Genomic DNA, 20827 nt, shown 5'->3' with positions numbered 1-20827 from the left:
CTTTTTTTCCCAACAAGGGTCAAAAATAGAAGTCATTTTTGTGTTGAAATGTGTACTTTTCTTGAAAGTATAGACCTGAAGGGTATAAGAAATGACAATCCTGAGATAAAACCTTGTGTATGTATAAAGATATGATCATTTGAATTTTGAAAATCATTTTTTTAATTTTCATAAGCTAAACCTTGAAGTGTGTGACTTTTATGGTAATTTAAGGTATTGATCTCCAAAAAACCACTTAGTTTTACTCAGAGAGTATTGCTCTTTTATGTATTTGCAAAAAAAATGGATGAAAATATCCAAAATTTGACGAATCAATGACATTTTGTAATTTTCCTGTTTCAGTATTAAATGTGACTCCATGAAGTTTTTGATTCTGAGATATTCTGAGGACTTCTGTACTTCACTTTACCTTGCATTAGTTCTTTATGTTATGCTTCATGATTGTGTAAAATATTATTTTGCACGGACATGTGTGCTAATTGCAGTGTCATGTTAAAATAAATGTCCTTTCCGAAACATCCCTGTTTCGGAAAGGACATTTTTTTAACATTTATGATATTGTTTTAATATATTGTAGTATCTGAGTTTTTATAAGTTTTAGGTGAAGTCTATGAATAACTGGGCAGAATAGGTGGAAGCTGAACTAAAATTGAAGTCTTTTTATTACATTTTGTGCTTGTTTTGTCTATTTTGTACTAGTAATTCATTACTGGAATTTTATTTTATTAAATATTGATTCTGAGATATATTCCAGGTATTCTTTATGCCATTATACCTTATTCCAGTTTCTTTTGTTACAGTGCATAGCTGTATAAAATATTATTTCACAAGGTCAGGTTTAAATTTAGTAATTACATTTTTAAATATGTCCTTTTAGACATGTCCTTGTTTCGGAATGGACATTTGTTTAACATTTATGAAATTGCCTTAAGATCTCATAGTATGTTGGTTTACAAGGTACAGGTGAAGCAATCATTAGACAAAATATGAGTAAACTAGATTAAAACTGAATTGTTTTTATTACATTAATTGGTCATTTTGGATAGTTTTTGATTCTTTTTTTAAATGTTACTCCCTTAGTATTTGATCATGATATAAAATAGAGTCTTCTACACTCCATTATACCCTATTCTACTTCCTTTTGTTACAGCTCATAGCTGTATAAAATATTATTTGACAAGGTCAGGTTTAAATTTAGTAATTACATTTTTAAATATGTCCTTTTAGGCATGTCCTGTGTTTCGGAATGGACATTTATTTAACATTAACGAAATTGCTTAAATGGTGTATATATATATATCATGATGTATGTATATATTATAGATAATCACAGGAAGTTAATTATAACCCTGTGTCTGCCTGCAAGCGCCTCTGTAAACCGTGCCAGTGAACTGACCTTTGCAACTTTAACACGTGTAGCCTCATAACTATTTTCGAATACTTTTTTGTACATCAAAAGTAAGCAGTATTTAAAGTAAGATAAGCTATATTATTCAAAATTATATTCTACATAAATTTGATGTGCTTCCCATCATCCTCTTCCTCATGAATAATAAATAGATGAGCAGACCAAAGAGTAAACAAGTGTTTTAGACAATGTGTTAAAAAATGTCCTTTCCGATACAAAGCATCCAAATTGCCTATATTTCTATTTATACTGATATAATCTCTTCAATTAATTGTTAATTTAACTTTGAAATACATGAACTTTGGGAAAGTATGCAATGGAAGTTCTAGTAGATCCAAAGAAAAGATCCTGACTCGCAAAAATGAATTTTTTTGTTGAGGATATATATAGAAATTTAAAAAGATGCCACTGAAGAAATGTTTTTCTATTATTTACATGTCATATGCATGATGCTCTAACAGTAATTTGCTTATGTCAAGTGAAACATACAGCATTAAAGACAGAATTCTCTCTATTTATAACATTGGCAATGTAAAGGTACTTTGTTTCGGAATGGACAATTTTTAACAAGCATCTCAAAAAAGACCACAGTTAAATGGGTTTCTGTGCACTGGGGTTTTCTTATATAAAAATAAATATCACATGTCCTGGGCTTTAGAGAAATATATATTGTTACTGGCTAGGTGTCAACATGTTCTTTTTATGTAAGAGAAACCCAATGTTTCGGAATGGACAAATTTAACGGAAAAACACGGTAGGGTTATTTTGCACTCCATGTCAAGCTCCAGAATCATTGCGCAGATTTCATTATTTGATGCAAACAATACCAATACATCCAAATAATGATTAGGATGGTAAATTATACTGTATGTTTTATGATATATTTTCTGAAAGTCATTTATTTTTGTTTCGGAATGGACATTTCGTTTAACGGAAATACCAGCATGCCATTAAAAGACTTTTTTTACTAGGATACACCTCTCTCCTGTTAATATTTAAACTTTTTTGCTTCCACCATACTACTGAGTGTTTTATAATCCAAAGAAATGCAATGTCAAACACTGTTTTAATTTATTTCAGATTGCTTTTTATTTCATATGACTAAAACGGGAAAAATTTTTGGTCATTTTTCGGGCTTTGCTTTAGCATATCTTTGGACTCGGTGGTGATATTTGGTTTCTATTTTCAGTGTTTATCTTCACTTACACCATTCTCTAACATAGTGATAAAAAAATTCTTTGATCATATGTATGTAATTTGTTAATTAGCAATATGTGGGAAAATCCGAAAAGTGCCCAGGATTGTAAAAATGCCCATATATAAAATGATTCTCCCCTTAGCAAAATCCTATTTGTGTTTTGTATGAATTCTTGTATCATTCCTCACTCCAATAAGTTTTCTCCAGCACACTAAAGGTGTTGTCTTTGTTTTTGCCAAAATAATGATAAAAAGATAAATGAAGAATTTTATCAAACCTTAGCAGAAGAATATTACATATACAGTTGCTTTTCATACAGTATCTCAGTAACATATCTCCTTTAAAAACTTTCATTTTGCATATTACATCTGGGCTGAGATGGTCTCTTTATTTAAGGTGAAGAACCTGTTAAGTATTGTGAGGAATGTAGCAAGACTGTACACTTTGGACGTTTGGGCAATCACCATCTGATGTCCACAGAAATGAAGGTTAGAATTTTTTTTTAATTTGTTTAACTGGCTCGTTTAATGATCAGACTTAAAATAAATGAAACTATCAGAACAAAAGCTTTCAAAAATGTAGCAATAACAATTTTGGTGACATAAGTATAATTATTTGTCTGTATTAATAGGGAATAATGTCAGAGTCCCTATTTATAAAATTTGCTATGAATAGTTATATTGCTAAGTGTGTACAAATATATTTATTGTACCACCAGCGTTAGCGCTGGCGGTACACATGGTTTTAGTCCCGTCCGGTCCGTTCCGCCGGCTCCGCCGCCATGTTACCGTTACCGCTTCTCCTCCTAGACCTCCAGCGTTAGCGCTGGCGGTACACATGGTTTTAGTCCCGTCCGGTCCGTTCCGCCGGCTCCTGCGGCTCCGCCGGCTCTGCCGCCATGTTACCGTTACCGCTTCTCCTCCTAGACGGTAAGGGCCCCCATACCCATCTCTTGGATTCAGGTCACCTATAATCTCAACTCGTTCCACGTAAAATTTGGGCTTTGTCGGTATTGGGGTCTAGGTGTGGCACTCATTGCAATGCACCCTTGTCCAAAAATGGCAAAATTAAATGCTAATTATCTACCCTACGGAAGGAATTATGGGAAAAATTTCTACAGACGGCTTTCCAAAAGTCATATGTGTAGATTTCAAATATGCCCTTGGATTTGACCTTTGACCTTTATTTCAAGGTCAAACGGGCAAAAATTTTCAAAAAAATGAATTTTTTTACGAAAAAAAATTTATTTGCGCTGTTATTCAGACACCACACAGACTTAACCAATAATATTATTGGAAAATGTTACCCTTCAGGTCATCTTTCATCTGTGTGAATTTGGGGTCAATCGGTGCATTTTCACGGGTGTAGCGGCCATAAGATACCGAAACTGAAAACTGTCTCTGTCATTTTTATAGCTTGTCAAGCATAAGACTGGTGGCTGTGTCCCTTATTTTGTGTATGTGGGGGTCTATACGAATGCGCTTGCTCCAGCTGGTGGTACAATATTCGGAGGCGGTATCGCCTCTCTGATCCTCTAGTTTTTATAAATTTTTCTTTTGTCTTGTAGAAAAAGAAAGAAGATTTACAGACAAAGATAGGAGAATTTTCAAGGTCATACATTTGAGATGTTTTTGTTATGTAACGTGAAAGTATTATTTAAGGTATCATATATGCATTTGGAAATGTTTCAAAGCCATTGATCTTTCCAAAGCTTTAACAACAATAAAATCCTTCAAATAAAAGTAGATTAGTAATGTCAATATTTCCTGAGCTTTAGAGCCTTGCAAGGTAAATAATCTTGATAATGACATTAGAAACGTGAATACATTTGAAAGGTAAGTCATCCTATTTATGTTTTATCAAAAAATGAGGATTATTATTATCATTATTGTTTTAATAGTCTTAATTGATTTAATGTTTTAGTGTTATTTTGATAGTCTTAAAATAATCTTTTAGATTATTTATTCAATAAATGTTTCATTTATGTACTTTCACTAACCTCATGAGGGACATGGGTAAGATAAAATTTAAATTGACTATGTTTTTACCTTTAATAAATAAATAAAGTTTAATAAATAAATTAACAAGATCAAAGATTTGGCATCTGGCAAATTCCCACAAGAAATAAATTAGTTTGAACAGTTGCAGAATTACTGTATGTTATTTGAACAGCATTTTATTTTCAGTTTAAAGGAAATACTCGAGATCAGGATAGAAGAATTTAAAATCATGATCCAAAACCTTAATGATAAGTAAGTGTGACTTCACTTTTCCTTTAGTCATCCATCCATCTGTTATTCTTGTACTTGTGATCAAGTGTAATGCATATTTTAAAAAGCATTTTCATTTATTTCAGTGGATGTTTCTTTTTGTCAATTTTTTTTTATTTTGGACCTAAACCTACTGGCCTGATTGTGTAATGTGAATGATGGTATCCATTGGTATTCCTTAAAATTATCATTATGGTGAAGTTGATTTCATTAGATTTGGTTAATTAGTAAGCAAGGTATCTCAAAAAGTTCCTCATAAATTGTGGTGTAATGTTCAGGATAAACAGTTATTAAAAGAGGGTAGAAGTGATTACAATTGAAAGTGGTTTCCATGTATTGCTTAAATGATTTTTGAATTTTTTTAAATTATGATTTATATTTTGCCTTGGCAGAGGTCTGTGCTCTTGGCGTGCTCTATAGATATAATTTTATGTGTGTTTTCTTAACAGAAATTGGAAGGCAGAAAGAAGTATAAAACAGATGGTCCAAGAAGCACAGCAGAGAATAAAGCTTAAGGCCAAGGATGTGATCAAACAGTTCAAAGATACCACCAGTGAAAAAATCTCTAAAATTCAGCAGTGCCAAAACATGTGCCAAGAATGGATTCAAAATGTGTCTAAAGTAAGAAATTTACGAAGGATAACAAAACAAAATGGAGAAACATAAAAGTATATAAGTATAAATTTGTTGTTAAAGCCTGCCACACTGTGAAAATGTTAACTAGATTCAAATAATTGTTGATGAAATTTTTTTGAGGCAAAGATAAATTTTGAACATCATAGTCATGTTTAGTCAGATAAGGTACAAATCACAGAACCTATGTGTATTTCAGGTGAGTTTGGAAAGTGCCCAGTTTATGGAACAGCACCCGTTTATGTCAGAAGAAGAAGAATCTAAAATGGAAGAGTTTAAAAATTCTGTAGGTGCTAATTTTCACTTTAACTACAGTATACTCAAAAGTCTTTGTGGATGTGCATGTGTTTGTGAAATGGAACTGTTTTACCTTCATTTAGTCTGTTAAATAGTCATGTGCAAAACTTAAATGATATTGCAAAAATCATTTGCAGCTGAAAACATTTTAAGGATTAAAAAACACTTCTTCCTTTTCTTGGATTTCAGCTAGTAACATTTGACTCTGATGTGCTTGTGGGAAATCTGCCTTCCTTAGATCTGGGACTGGAGTTGAAACAGGAGGTAGTATCACATATCATGGAAGCCATTGATGGCCTGAAGGCTGTTGAGGTTCACAGTGAAACAAATTGTGAGTCTTAATGTTGGATCATTTAAAACTTTTCAGTTTCTACACAGACTTTTGAAAGCATAGCTAGGTGAGAGCTTTCATCCCAATTTCAAATTATGTAGAAGTTAAAAAGTTTAAAATTGTTCAATGTAAGTGACAAAACTACAGGTTAATTTTCATCTGATAATTGTGAGTATGTGTAACTATGATATGTTTGCGATATTCTCTAAGGTCATTAATAACATGATTCAGTTCCATTTTTAGAGATCTGAGGTGCTTGTACTGTTGATCTTGGTTTGAATAGGTTAACTTCTTTAAATTTGAATGTCGATTTCCAAGATTGATGAGCATATGTTTTCCATTTTGCCTTTTTCAGGTTCAGACTTGAAATTTGATACAGAGCCACCACAAGAAGGTAAAATTTAAAAAGCTTTGATTTTCACTGCTGTAATTGTTCAAATAACTAATTTTTAATACTGTAAAAAACAATTTTAAAGCAGTTTGGTCTAGACCAGTCACTAATGTTTAACAGATAGACAAAATATAAGTTGCTCATATTACAATTCAAAAGAAATCCTACATATTCTGATTATTTTTCTGACATCACACCTGACCATTGTAGCCATACATCAGCAAACCGGGGATTCATACAGCTTTGAAAAGTACTTGAATTTAGCCCTGCACCTTGAATTTAGTTAGTGGCCTTGAAGACTACTTAAAATTGCTATTAAAGTAATAAAATTGCTTGAAAAGTATTCAAATTCAATCATGTAGCAATTTGTCAAAAATTATTTCAAATCTTTTAAACCTGAATGTAGACATAATTCACAGGAGGGGAGAATATCCTTAATGAACATCATATAACTTTTTTTTATTTTCACGTTTCATCATGGACATTATTCAAATGCAAAGTTTATTTGAAATATTACTTGACTATTTTTTAGTTAAGTGTGTACACTTATAAATGACAGTACATTGCCTTCATTTGCATTCAGAACCTCCTTGAAAAGTACTTCAATTAGAGTTCAAAAGTCCTTGAACTTGTTCTTAGCATTCCAGTATGAACCAGTGACTATGCATTTTATAATTAGAAGTGCCATTTTTATTCAGTTCAATTTTTTCTTCTTTTTTTTCTTCAGGAGATACAATGTCTGTGTATGTGAACAGTCTCCTCAGTAAACATGGCCACTTCTGGGTACAGCCAGACTTCTCCAAGCATGCCTGGAATACTCTGGAGAAGATGTGCATAGCGATTAGGTCAGCAAACCTGGCATGCTGCACTTGTTTTAGAGATGCATTTCAACTTATGGTGTTATCATATTGCAGTATATTTATGTTTTACAGATATACAAATTATTATTTAAAAAATTGGATGGTTTGGATAGAACAAAAATCTACACAAGTAATATGTAGTATGTGTGATGATTATTAGAATACTTCAAATGCTGAGCTTGTATGGTAGTTGATAAGCTGAAAAAAGGATTTGGAATTTAAAGTAAGCACTTTATTTATTTATTTATTTTTTTGTGTTTTGTCAAATATTCAGCATTGGTAAGAAATATTTAATATTGGCCCTACATGGAGGAATTTCTTTTCAGGTTTGCATTTATAAAACACCAAGACTGGCAGACGTATGCACAGATGGATCCAGAGCCACCAGAAGTTGGACAGCTGTGTTTTGCGCGCTTCAGTGCAGACAACATGTGGTACAGAGCTAGAGTGGAAGAGCTTCCTGTTGGAAAAGCAAAGGTTTGTGAGCAAAGTAGTCATTGAGTGTTATGAAGATTTCCCTTAGTTTATCTCATTGTGATTTACATGATGATTGGATAACTTTGTCTTTTATCAATTCTACTGGTAGCTGCAGAGACTTGCTTTACATAGGAGGGTGGTAGAGGGGTAGCAAGCTCCCTCAGAGGTGTATGGTTTAATAAGTACAATTCAAGGAGGTTTAAAGCATGTGTAGTGTTCTTATGTGGGCTTTATAGTCGTGTACCTTTTTTCCCCCTTTTGAGGGTATGTGGTAGGACATAGCATGTTGAAGACAGATGCTGAATATGAAAGGGTGAATAAATAAACTGAATGGAATAATTATTTGTTTCACATAGCTACTTCACTCAGAAAATACTTAATGAGATTAATTTAATGTTTTATATACAATACAATGAAGAGACAAATTGTGCCAAAGTAAGTTATATGAAAAGAAGTATTTAACTTCTCCAAACAAGAAACATGAGGCAGATAAGAGATAATCACTAAACAGGTGAATGTTATGGATTAATGCATCCTGATACTAATTTCTTTGAGCTTGAAGTAACTAGCAAGATAAGGGGAAGATTTTGTTTAGGTAAAACTATCTTGTTATCTATGTTATAAATCTTGGTACATTGAAATTTTATATTTGGAAAAAAAAAAGATTAGTGGAGGACCTGGGTACAACTTGGTCCACATATTCGCTAGACCTAATGAATGCTGTCACATCTTTTACTTAAATGCTTTCATTAAAGTATGTTTGAAGAAAATGCTTCCACAGTGACTCAGCTTTGTACCAAATAAACTTTGTCATATTTGTATCTTTTATTTCAAGATGCAAACTTACATTTTAAACATTTGTGACATGTACTAGTACAGATTTCTATGAATGTTGCTTGAAAACAAAACTAAAATAGAAATAAACATAAAGGAATAAACTGCATCCAAAGAAATTGGTTCTCCCATTAAACTTGTCGAAATACCAACCACCCTCCCCTCTCCTCCCCTCGAAGAGCTCTTTATGACTTAAATTATAGCCCATTTTGTGTGTGTGTGTGTGTGTGTGTGTGTGTGTGTGTGTGTGTGTGTGTGTGTGTGTGTGTGTGTGAATTCACAAAAAGTAATTATGCATTTGCTGCTCAAAGACATCGTTCAAACAGACCCAAATTTCTTATGCATTCTCTTTCAGAAAGGAGCTATGGTGCGTTTTGTAGACTTTGGTAACCTTGAGTTTGTACCCTATTGTTTTCTTCTACCATACAGAGATGGTGTTTTGCCTGAATTGCCCCATCAGGTATGTACAAATTATTTTTATACTGACAAAATTAGTATTATTGTGTATTAAAGTGGAAAATGCTCTTTAAAATCCACAACGCATGACGATACTGAATTATAGTGCATTGAAGTTGAATTTTGATGATATTGAAATGCACATATTTGGATAGGTTTAATATTTCCAGTGCAATTGATCATTTTCTAGTTAATTTAGAGACAAAAAGGTTTTTAATATGTTAGGTAAAGAGTCGAGTCTCTTGATACTGTAAAGTACGTTATGCGTCATTGAATTGCGGATGACAGTGCGACAAAGCTGCATTAAAGGCTTTGGTTGTGCGCCAAATTCTGGAAACTGGTTACGTGGGATGCCATTTTGTATCCATTTTATGTGGTAACTTGGAAACCTGTAACCAGTTTCGCACAGAAGCTCCAACAATGGCAGAGTAGCACTAACTGAAATTCTTTCATGCTGAAATAATTCCAGCACCATGTTAGCAATTATCTCCAAGGCTTCTGTACTGTTTGCAGCGTGGATGAAGGTTTCTAAGTGTTGGGCTGGTATCATGTATTTAGTATGCATTGTGAATCGTGTAAAAGCCCAGAATTTTTCAACGTCCATGAAAAAATGTTTGTTGGTTAGTCCCGTAGGATCAGCTCCTCGTTCCAGTAATGGCGGCATGAGGGTTGGGAAATAAGTGACTACAGCATGCAGTATCATGGCGTGCATGTGGATGGAGTATGAGTGATGGTGAACTGAGTGAACTATGTTCAAAATTGTAGACAACTCCTGAAGATTGGGATCCAGGCACGTCGTGATGACATCGAAAGGAATGTTTTGTTGCAAATTCTCCTGTAAATCGGCCATCACTATATCCTTGATTATGTTTACATCAGTAGAGCATTGAGCTTGCAACAGGGCTACAACTAAAGGATTTGTTCCATCAGCAGATAGGTCTGCTCTGTCTTCATCTTTAAGTACCATTTTAACAATGTTGATTGATTTTTCGCGCACAGCAGTGAGCAGGAGATGGCGCCAGAAGTCAGGGGTCAGGCATTGTTGCTGTTTAGCTGTTTGAATGTAAGTGGAAACTGTATTGGTGTCATCTGCAGCTATGGCTGTCATCACTGTGGGGCACATTTTGTGCTTACTCCATGACTTCCCCATTGTAGCCTATAAAAAAGCATGTATTCTGGCATTTGCAAAAATTAATATTTTAAAAACAGGATTTTACTCCCTTTACTTAAATGAATAGAATATAACCAATTGCAACATTAATCTGAGATTTTAAAATTTCAGTTTACTGACTCAAAATAATCATACTTACTTAATCAAGTGTTACAAAATCAATTTTGTCTCGTTTGTATTTTTCCCATGAAGAATTTACATAATTCAAATACCTTTATGCAGAGAACAATAGTGAAAATAGAGTTAGTAACAGGAATTTAGATAACTCTTTCAGCTTTATTTTAGATAGGATACATATGGCAAAGTTGTAAATGAAATTTGTACTCATCTAAATGAAAGCTTTTTGGCAAAGGAAAAATTAAGCATGAGAATGCAGTTTAGGATGCTGTTGACATGCATTATGAACCTAATGTGGTAAATTTTAATTTAAAAAGTTAATTTTTTTATGCAAAAACAAATTTATCTACAAGATATTTTTGCAACAGTACATACCTGTTTTGCATACCAGTGTACCTGCCTGTCACGGTCTCACCATCTGTTTGGTAACATTCCCTACATCCATTTTATTATATGTAAGGGGTGGGCAGTTCCAACAGGTGGACGTGTTTGGTAGGTCAGTTTTATTTACTTTAACAACAAATGATTTTAAAAATATGAATATCCTTAAATGGAAGAATATATTGAAGGAATGCGAGGTTTTGTGAACTATGTGTATAAAAAGACTTTATGGAGATTCTGGAATTTATATGCACGTTAGATGAGTTTTTATGGAACTGATCAAATTTTGAAGAAGCTGAAGCAAATATATATCCACTTCCTGGTCTGCCTTTTATCCCTCTTTCTGGTCTTATCCATATAAGTATTTATTTAGTGTTTATTACCTATGATAAAGAAATTAACTGGTTCTGGAAAGTCTACTTTTTTGTATAATTGAAAGCTGCTTCATTATCAAAACTTTCTTCAACCTTCCTAGTGAGAGGGAAGTACTTTTTTCCCTTTATAAAACATATGAATACTGAAAGACTGGTACTTCATTTATCTGTAGTGTTTTTTTTTAATTACTTATCTTTTTGATTATTTTAAAGTTACAGTAAGGCTATCTTATTATTTAAGAGTGTGTATGAATTGAGTCTGGTCTCCAGTATTTGCCCATGTCTTCCATATCTACCACTTGCTCTTCAAAACCCATAACTGCTCGGATGTATTTTTTCTTCTTTGGTAGTTAAGTATGAGTTTTAGTTTTGTAATAAAGAAGAAATAAGTTCAGATTTGAGATTCATCATATAACTTGATATTAGTTAATGCAATTATATTCTTTGTGGTATGTTGCATGCATCATTAAAGCGTCTGCTGCCAAACTGTGGCCCCTGCTTTTAACCCCTACTTTTAATTTACTTTTAAGTTTAATTGATTTCCTAATTAATTATTGGGAGGTTTTAATTGATAAAAATGCAGTTCTTGTATTTAGAGCCAGTTATATTGAAATATTTCTTCAAATCTTTTGCACATTTTGTGGTGAAATTCATGCACTTTTCTATTATTCCTTTTATTCTTTGTTTCACTTTTAGTCGAAATTTACTAGTGTAAGTGACTTAAAGGTCAATTTCTCAAGGGATCCTGCATTCTTGTACCTAAAAGTATGGTTTCAACGTATTTTCAATAGCCAAAATCATTGTGCAAACAATATAGGGAAAATCCCACCAAAACAAAGAGAACAAAAAACAATTGTGCAGTGTGAATGTTTTGATGAAAGGATTTAACCAGCAGAAATTTTAGAAGTCGAATTTGGCTATGCTCTGATGTTCCTTATGAATGCATAAAATGGAACCACCTTTAATGTGGAAAATTTCAAATTTAAATTGTCAAGGAAGTAATAGAGAATTTGGAAGTAAAATATTGGGAGAAATTATCTGGATATGTTGTATGGTTATCAATGACAGAAACCTTACATTTGATCAAAGGTTGCAAGAAAAATTAGTAAAATTTGATGATTTCATTTGGAGCAAATGAAATAATAGGGTACTTGATGCATTACAGACATCAGACTGACGAAAGAGGATGATGCCCACATCTAATTTTTTTTATTTGCAGACACGGATGTGTCTGTTCATATAGCCATCCCCTGCGTGTGTCATTACCTTGTGTCTTCAAACTTTCAGAACTTAAGAATATTCATAAAATAAAGGTCAGTTTAAAAGTGAGCTTGCTCAGACCATTTTTCTAAATGTAATTTTTTTTTTTTTTTTTTTTTTTTTTTTTTTTTTTTTAGCAGATATGCAATAAAGAGAACACAAAGTGGAAAACTGTATAATCTTCAAACTGATCAATATTTACTTACAAGAAGTTTAATTTTAGGGTATTCTTCTATTCAATATTAATATTTACTAGAGATGTTATGTTTTACAGTGCCCTAATACAAAAATACTTTTTTTTTTTACTTTAAAGTATGAGACAGTCCTGTCTCCAGTTAAGAAAACTGCCATTTCCACTTTATTTTTAACCATGGAAAATTACTTTCTGTTTGCGTATTATTTTTAAAATGGGCTCCTTTGACATGGATATAAGTTGATATGATAAATTTCATAAGTATATGTATCCTTTCTGTTTTAGAAAACCTTTGACCTTTAATGACTTTAATTTGTCTCACATTTTAATATTTGTCAACAAATCAAATGATCCTTTGAAAAAACTCACCGAGGTTTTCTGTCAAGTTGCTGTGCATAATGATAGCACATGATGATGTCTGACACATCTGTTGAATGAGTATTCAAATGTTGATAGGCATTAGTGGATCAGAGCATTTAACTGATACAGCAGTGGTTTAAACAATGGATATTATCAGTGTGTAATGACATTTATCAACCTTTCAGTAAATAATGTGTGGTGGCTTTATTTCCCTGTTTTAACTGCTAAGAGTTGATTTGTTTGCCAAAATTTTTAAACAACACCAACTGAACATTATGGAAAAATAAATCTCTCAGAATAGTATTGTCATGTTTTTATTTGGTCATCTCAGGGATCATTTAGGGCACACAGAAATACAAAAATTATTTCCCATCGCACATTTTGGTGGATGAAGAAAAAGGGTTAATGTTCATTACCATCATTTCTTTTTTTTTTTCTTCAGAACAAAGCATGATATCCCTTACATGTGAACTACAACTACACAATACAATGTATATATTCATGCGTTATCTGGTATTTGCTTTTTGATATATGAATGGCGGATCTAATTTGACTTCTAACTCCATTAATATGATTCCATATTGTGATTTTTAGGCATTGGAATGTTGTCTCTTTTCTCCAAGCGAAGAACAGGAACAACTCCCGACTGATGCAAGGTGGTATTTCGGAGACAGGGTCAAAGGAGAGCAACTTGGATGTCAGATCAAGGAAAAGGTACGGAACTCTGATAACCGTTATGATCCAAGACTTTGCTTGTAAGTGGATTTTATTCATACGTTGAAGACAAGTGCAGCACAGAATCCAATAGGTACAATAACATCAGTTGCCATATGGAACAAGGTGCTGCATATGTTAGAAAGTTGATTAATTTTGTTTTAAAATGCCATGGCACAGCACAATTGTTATGTATCTATGAATATTTGTAACACAATTGTTTATGGTCAGAGCATTTGGCCTGAAATTTCTTAATAGTTACAGCACAATATGCAATAATTGGACATTTATGTCTTTTTGTAGCAAAATTGGCCCATGTTTTGTGTTTAAATTTTATTATTTATTATTATTATTATTATTATTATTATTATTATTCGTTTTTTGGTATAAAAAGGTGACAGCTGACCATTCAGATGTGTGGGTGGTTAATCTATACTTAAATGGAGAAGAAACCAGCATAAATGAAACAATTCTAAAGAAAAGTATGTATTGACAGGTGAAATAGGTTATATTATATTGCACGGTGTGTCCTCCCATTTAGCCCAAATAATAAAATGTTCAGAAAACCCTATTTTTTTCCTGCGGGATAAGGAATTTGGTATATTACTTTCCTTGAAAGAAAATAAATTTCCCTGAAAAAAATCATAAAAATTGATTTCCCTGATTTTAAAATAGATTGTTTGTATTGTGATTATAATAAATTATCAGGGAAAGATACGAAGTGAACTTGAGAAATGAAGCTCACTGTTATGAAGTATTAAATTACTAAAAACAATGAATTTTACTAATAATGTTTGAGATTATTTTCATGTTGAAACAATGGATTTAAGGCAGAAACAATGGATTTAAGGCTGAAACAATGGATTTAAGGCAAACATGGACGTGTCAATTATGTCAGACTGGACATGCCAATTATGATAGAACCATGGACATACCAGTTAAACAATTTGACCAATGTATACAGTGGTTAATCTGTCTTTCAAGACTTAAGGCCTTTTTCCTCACTAGTTATATGGAAAGAAAAAATATTGAAAAATGATTTTTTTTTCAGTTGAGGAGAACAAGCAGGTGAAAAGTGAAGGAATCATGTGCCGAGATATTCGTCTGCTAGAAAAGAAAGAAGACGAGGCAGATGGTATTGTAAGTATACGTCACACTGTGAATGGGTCAGCAGATGCTGTAAAAGACGATGATGTAGATGCTGAGCCCTCCAATACTAGCATTGAACAATGTCAGTCAGAGGAGGTGGACTCTATGCCAATGCTGGCTTCTATTGAATCTAACAGCGATGACAATACTGCAATTCAAAGTGCTGCTTCAGCCACACTGGATGCAGAGAATATTACTACGCCCTCTGAAAGTGCAAAAGAACAAGAACTTTCTCAGTGTGCATCTGATTTGTCTGAAAAAGCAGAAGATGCTGAGCCTCCAGTATCTGACTTACATGTATCAAACTTTGATGAAGAAGAAGAAGTATCTCCTGTATTACCTGTGGATGTAGCAGAAAGGCCACCAATATCTACAGTTTCTGATGAACCAGATGTACAAGAATCTCACATGATCAACATAGAGGAAGAGGAGGAAAAACAGCTGGACATAGGTGAAAGCAATTCTCATAATGGGGCCTTTGTGGATAAAGCCTTCTCACAAACAGACAAGATGGCTGCAACATCAGAAAATTATCCAAAACTTCAAAACATTCAAATGGTGAAAGGTAAGCTGAGTGATCACTGATTGCAACCCTCATTCCATTGTATTTACTGGTTGATGAAATTTTTGTATATATGGGATAGATCTCTTTAATGATTCTTTTCTAGCTAATAAATACAGAAAATGAATCTTGATAAGAATCTGATTCTTTGCCATGTGGTGTTTACAAGTACATGTACATGTTTATAAGTTAGTCTTTATACTAATACTACAAATAGAGTTTAACTGAAATAGAGGAGACAAAACAAACTTGCAGGTGAGTGTGTGTTTGTGTGTGCTTTGTTAGCTTTTGACTTGTCAACAAAAATTCCACATATTTTCAGATGCTACTTTTAAACTGCGGGTAACCAGCCCCCTGTGTGTAGACGGCACATTCCAAGTGTCCCTCATTTATAACCAGGAAATAAGGGAAGAGTATGATAGGTTCCTGGAGGACATGAGGTAAGAGCTCCAGTCTCTTTAAAATCATTATCATAATGTTGGAAACTTATGAGCCTCCCAAAAGATTTGACTTTCTGTGATGATACAAAAGTTACTTTCCTGTTGATTCAAGAAATTTGTAAATTAATGACTGTGATGAATTGCCCTTCAAAATCCATTCATTATTTATTTAAAGTTGGCAGCTTGATTATGTTGTGGTGTGTTAGTTTTCTAAAAAATTCTCTCTCTCTCTCTCTCTCTCTCTTTCTCTCTCTCTCTCTCTCTCTCTCACATCACAGAAAGTACTTCTCTGTAGGATTCTATTTGAAATATTCTATTTAGCTCTATCTATTGCTGCTTTGATTTCAGTTCTCATGCAGAGCACAGCCAGCCAGTATGTGACAATGTGTCTATGGGACAGCTGGTGGCAGTGCAGTATGAAGACAGGTGGCAGAGGGGGATGATGAAGGATCACGATGTTGGACAGGTGAGCAGACACTCTAGATTTTCCTGATTTTATTCAGTTTCTTTGACAGTGTCTTCAAAGTAACAGTTAAGATGAGAATTATTTGCACATCCCTATTTTGGTGTCTATCAAGTCATCATTCTTGGGGATAAAGAAGGGAGGAGGGCACAGGTGTTGTTGGGGTGTTTACTCACACCCTCCTTGACTCACAGCCTCACACCTTCCCTTTTAAAATGTAAACAATTTGGTAATTTGTAATTTACTTCCCCCCAATATCTTGATGGCATTGTGACCCATGACATTATTATTATTATTATTATTATTATTATTATTATTATTATTATCTGGTCCCCAGGGCTACGTACAAATACAGCTGGTAGATGATGAGGGTCAGGTTGAACTCATCAACAGGGAAACTATCAGACTTCTTACAGATACATACAGCCTGCTGGCTCCTCAGGTAGATAGCTTCCCAACATATAGACTCAAAATTTACCTCAAAGTTTTTTCAACAAAAACATGTAAATGTAGATTTGGTTCATTTTTGTTTTATGCCTTTTTTCTAACATGGGTCAGTTGAAGCAGAGAAAGTTAATTGTTGGCCTATGTAAGAGAAATTAATTTAGACCAGTTAATGTGCCATTTTGTTTCATGTTGTGACACAAAGTTGTTTCAGATATGTAACTGTTGGATTATTTCAGTCTGTAAAGTGCAGCATATCCAAAGAGGAATGCCCTGTTTTCTCTCATCGGGCGAGAGATACATTTAAAGCTTTAGTTGAAGGGAGTGAACTTTCTGCCTTTGTCGTAAGTACATTAAAGTGTCAAAGTTGTAAAATCACAAAGTAAAAAGTTGATAAAATCAAAACATTTGTTTCGTTTTGATGAATATCAATTTTAATCTACAAATAACATTTTGAAGATATTTTTATTTAGATTTGATGTATATGTAGTAAGTCTGGAGTATTTGTGGCCTTTCAAAACAAACAAGTTTACGTACCTATTTTCCAGACAAAAGTTGTGCCAAACATCCAGACTTATGTTCAACTTTACAGTGGTCATGTGGACATCACCCAGCAGCTTTATGATGCAGGTAAGAGAAAAATGTGTCTAACCATGTATAAACCTTACATGTATAGCTGGTAGTTTTTTGCCTTAGAGAAAAAGGAATGTTTTGACAAAGTTAAGCTTCAGAAATTGACCATTTCAAGGTAATGTGGCAACAGTGTAGTCTAACTTTATTTATTTATTTTTTGTTAGAGCTTTCAAATGTTCAGGAAAACCATACTAGTCCAGACTCCACAAATGGAGTAGAAGTGCCTCACCAGCAGAACAGTAAGATTCCTTGATAAAGAAGCTATTTTTTCTGTTATGAAATACTGTTAGTGAAAAGCTTGTGTCACTTTGCTGAATTCTTAAAAAATAAATTGATTTTAGTCAGTTAAAAATACAGATAATAATACAGATAAAAAGTAACTGTATAGAGGCTGGCAAAGAGACTAGTTCAGAAGTTGTGGAAGTCCTAGTGAAAACCAAAAGGTGGAACAATTTGTGTGGAAAATAATATTATAGATGGACTGCAATAATTCTTAATTTTATGTCAGTGTTCTTTATTGGCTATTTTAAATGTTCATGTTTTTTTTCAACTCCAGACTTGATGCTGTACGCAGAGAGAGAACCAAGGCCATTGCTGGGTGCAGGACAGCAAAACCTGCCTGCATCTGCATGGCTGGATGCAGGGGCAGCGCCTTTTATCCCTGCGGAACAGACAGGACCACATGCACCACCTGGTGGACATTACCCTGGACCACACCTAGGACCTCACCCTGGCCCTCTCCATCCTGGGGCACACCTGACCAGATTGCCTTTTCACCTGCCTCCTCCAAATATGAACCATAACATGCCACATAATTTCCCCACTCTCCTAGAGCAGGGACTCCACATGCAGCAACTGCAGTTATCAGCTCATGATTCTCGTGAGTCTGGTGCACCTAGGTTTAGATCACCGCCTCAGATCTACAGAGGGGATGAAGGCTCAGCACACCGCAGTCCACCTCAACAGAACACAGAGCGGTTCCCATCTGACAATAGAGGTGGCGTGGTTACACAGGCACGAGAGGGAAACCCTGCGCACGGAGATCAGTATCAAGAGATGCCAGACAGGTGCTACACCACACCCCCTGCTAACTGGCATCGAGACAGGAACCTGCATAACACCACCAGAGGGCAGGGTGATCATCAGCAAGATGGGGGAGATGGATATGATGACAGTGTGTGGGATGAGGATAACATGCCTTCCTTCCCATTTGATTTGAATTCCTCGCCATCATCTGTAACGAGTGACTTAGGACCTCGCGCTTTGATGCCTGGGTAATTATGGATTTTGAATCAAAATTGGTAATAGAAATTTGATTTGTTTGTTTGTATAGCACATTTTTCAAATGATCTAAGATGCATTTACATTGAATATAGGTAGACCTTTTTGAGGGAGGCCGTTCTCTGCAAACTTAGTATTTTTGTGACTTGTAGGTAGCAAGTGTAATCCTTCTTTGCTTCATAATTGGACACAAGTTGTGAGGAGGGAAAAAAAATAGTACATCTGCTGTGCTAAACTCATTTTAACCATGCTTCCAGAAGAGAGAGGTTGCACCAAGGAAAGTTGACATATCTTCAGTGTAAACTTGCCTTTAGGCATGTGAGAATGCACTGCTGTACACCAAACTCTTCTGAGAAATTTCTCATAGCGCTGGGTTTGTGCATGTGATATCCCTCACATTTTTTGTGAACTTCATATTTTAGACATCCTGAACATGTCCCCAGGAGTAGAGATTTGGAGAGCAGGGACCTTAGCAATTTCAGGTGCTTTGGCTGCCATAAATTAGGCCATGTTCAGCGTAACTGTCCACTAAAGAGAAGTGCAGGCTTCCACAAGTATAAGGTGGGTGTCTGAATGAGATTATTGACATGGTAATAGATTTGATTACATATTGTAATGATATTATTTATTTGTGATGAAACCCTTCATTCTGTTCATCATGATACATTTATAAATATTTCGGCGGCTGTTAGCAGATGCATATAAATAAAAGAGGCACGTACGCTTCTTTCTATGCATCTGCTAACAGCCGCCGCTTGTGAAAATGCTTGTGAAAGCATGTCATTGATGACAGTTGGGTATTGAGTAAACATTTTAATCAATTTCAATGTGCCAGACACATTAAGAAAGTAAGTAAACTGAGCAATGACAGATCTTCATGAGATTAATAGGCCATGTTGAATATTTTTAATGATTTCAGAGCAAAGGGAAACGCCACTAACTTGGAGAGTTCAAGTGGAACTCCATTCCACAGGGCTTATGAAAACGAGACCGAGCTCAAGCATAAGAATTCTGTCTCTTCTTTTTCTACTTATAGAGTTAGGTATAATTTCAGTGACACTGGGTACTTTGTCATTTATATCACCAAGTTGTTAAGTTGATACGTATGCTTATTCTTCGCTAGAGAAAGCATGTTTAATCTAGAGATGGTATTACCTACAGTGTTTGAAGAACATCACTATATTGTACTTCTGGTTAAGAAGAGTATTTAGAGAGAATTATTCAAGTTTATTCATTTTGACCATATGGTGGTAGCAAAAATATTGATAGAAAAGGAAATTTAAGGATATCTGTATGGCATTTGTATTTTGCAGTGGCCAACCATTTATCATAAATTGAATGATATTGATTGTTTTTTTTTTTTTTTTCTTTTTCTTTTTTTTTTCTGGAGAATAGCAAAACTTATTTTTCTGTTGAAAGTGAAAAACTGTGTAATAAGAATATATTTGTCTTTACTTGGAAATGGACAAAATGTTATTTTCCATGGCTATGTTTCCCTGGTTTTGTTGTGAACATGCAGTTCTGGTTTTGTTATAGACATACAGTTCTGGTTTTATTGTGGAAAAACGGTTGTGGTTTTGTTGTGGACATTCATTTCTGGGTAAGTGCATTCCATTCTGGTCATAATTGTATTCCAAGAGTCATTGACATTATGCTGATGAATTTGTAATGTACAAGCTGTACACTTTCCCTCTTACAATTGTTTTGTATTGGTGCTTGATATTAATGCTCAAAATCAGTATTATCATTGTGGGGTCTGGTTTTTTTTTCTATTTGAATTTCATAGTTAAGGTATAATTGTTCTTTTGATGTTCAGGTAAACTGTTTTACAAGTCAGCATTGCTTCTAAGTACACATGATATTATCTAAAAGCCGTCATAGATTTTAAGTTGATATCAGTACTTCTGCTAATTGTTCAAGGTTTTTGTTTTCTAGTTTAGTGTGTACACTTGCTTTGTCCACAGTAGTGCAGTTGTTATTGAGGAGAGTGTTGAAGACATTTGATTGAACTTACATTGTAAAAATGTTATATGTAACTTTATATTTTAATACTTTGATATTAGTTTGTAATAGTGTCTTTTTTGGTATTTTAGTAAATAAATGCACTCGAACGAGTTCACCAATTACAAA

At 34.0% G+C, this 20827-nt stretch overlaps 1 protein-coding gene across 4 annotated transcripts in view; it reads left to right on the top strand.

Moving 5' to 3' along the window:
- LOC106159385 (uncharacterized) overlaps positions 1 to 20827 on the top strand; it is a 21491-nt gene extending 664 nt beyond the window's left edge. Inside the window, exons 2-23 of one of the 4 annotated variants that reach the window (XM_087001665.1) lie at positions 3003 to 3094; positions 4174 to 4217; positions 4793 to 4858; positions 5326 to 5497; positions 5709 to 5795; positions 5996 to 6137; positions 6499 to 6531; positions 7256 to 7373; positions 7715 to 7865; positions 9055 to 9159; positions 13606 to 13725; positions 14120 to 14207; positions 14777 to 15439; positions 15759 to 15876; positions 16225 to 16342; positions 16677 to 16781; positions 17023 to 17127; positions 17332 to 17413; positions 17581 to 17655; positions 17973 to 18690; positions 19120 to 19258; positions 19617 to 20827. In XM_087001665.1, the coding sequence (XP_086857791.1) occupies positions 3003 to 3094; positions 4174 to 4217; positions 4793 to 4858; positions 5326 to 5497; positions 5709 to 5795; positions 5996 to 6137; positions 6499 to 6531; positions 7256 to 7373; positions 7715 to 7865; positions 9055 to 9159; positions 13606 to 13725; positions 14120 to 14207; positions 14777 to 15439; positions 15759 to 15876; positions 16225 to 16342; positions 16677 to 16781; positions 17023 to 17127; positions 17332 to 17413; positions 17581 to 17655; positions 17973 to 18690; positions 19120 to 19258; positions 19617 to 19637 (3362 nt within the window). In that variant the 3' untranslated portion in view covers positions 19638 to 20827. Of the gene's footprint in view, positions 1 to 3002; positions 3095 to 4173; positions 4218 to 4792; positions 4859 to 5325; positions 5498 to 5708; positions 5796 to 5995; positions 6138 to 6492; positions 6532 to 7255; positions 7374 to 7714; positions 7866 to 9054; positions 9160 to 13605; positions 13726 to 14119; positions 14208 to 14776; positions 15440 to 15758; positions 15877 to 16224; positions 16343 to 16676; positions 16782 to 17022; positions 17128 to 17331; positions 17414 to 17580; positions 17656 to 17972; positions 18691 to 19119; positions 19259 to 19616 lie in introns of all 4 variants that reach the window. The other 3 variants (XM_087001664.1, XM_087001666.1, XM_087001667.1) reach the window with 3 other exon arrangements.

This window comes from Lingula anatina, chromosome 1 (genome assembly GCF_051362555.1).
Source record: "Lingula anatina isolate TDL-2025a chromosome 1, LinAna3.0, whole genome shotgun sequence".
In the NCBI taxonomy this organism is placed as follows: Eukaryota; Metazoa; Brachiopoda; class Lingulata; order Lingulida; family Lingulidae; genus Lingula; species Lingula anatina.
This window is presented reverse-complemented; position numbering and strand designations above follow the sequence as displayed.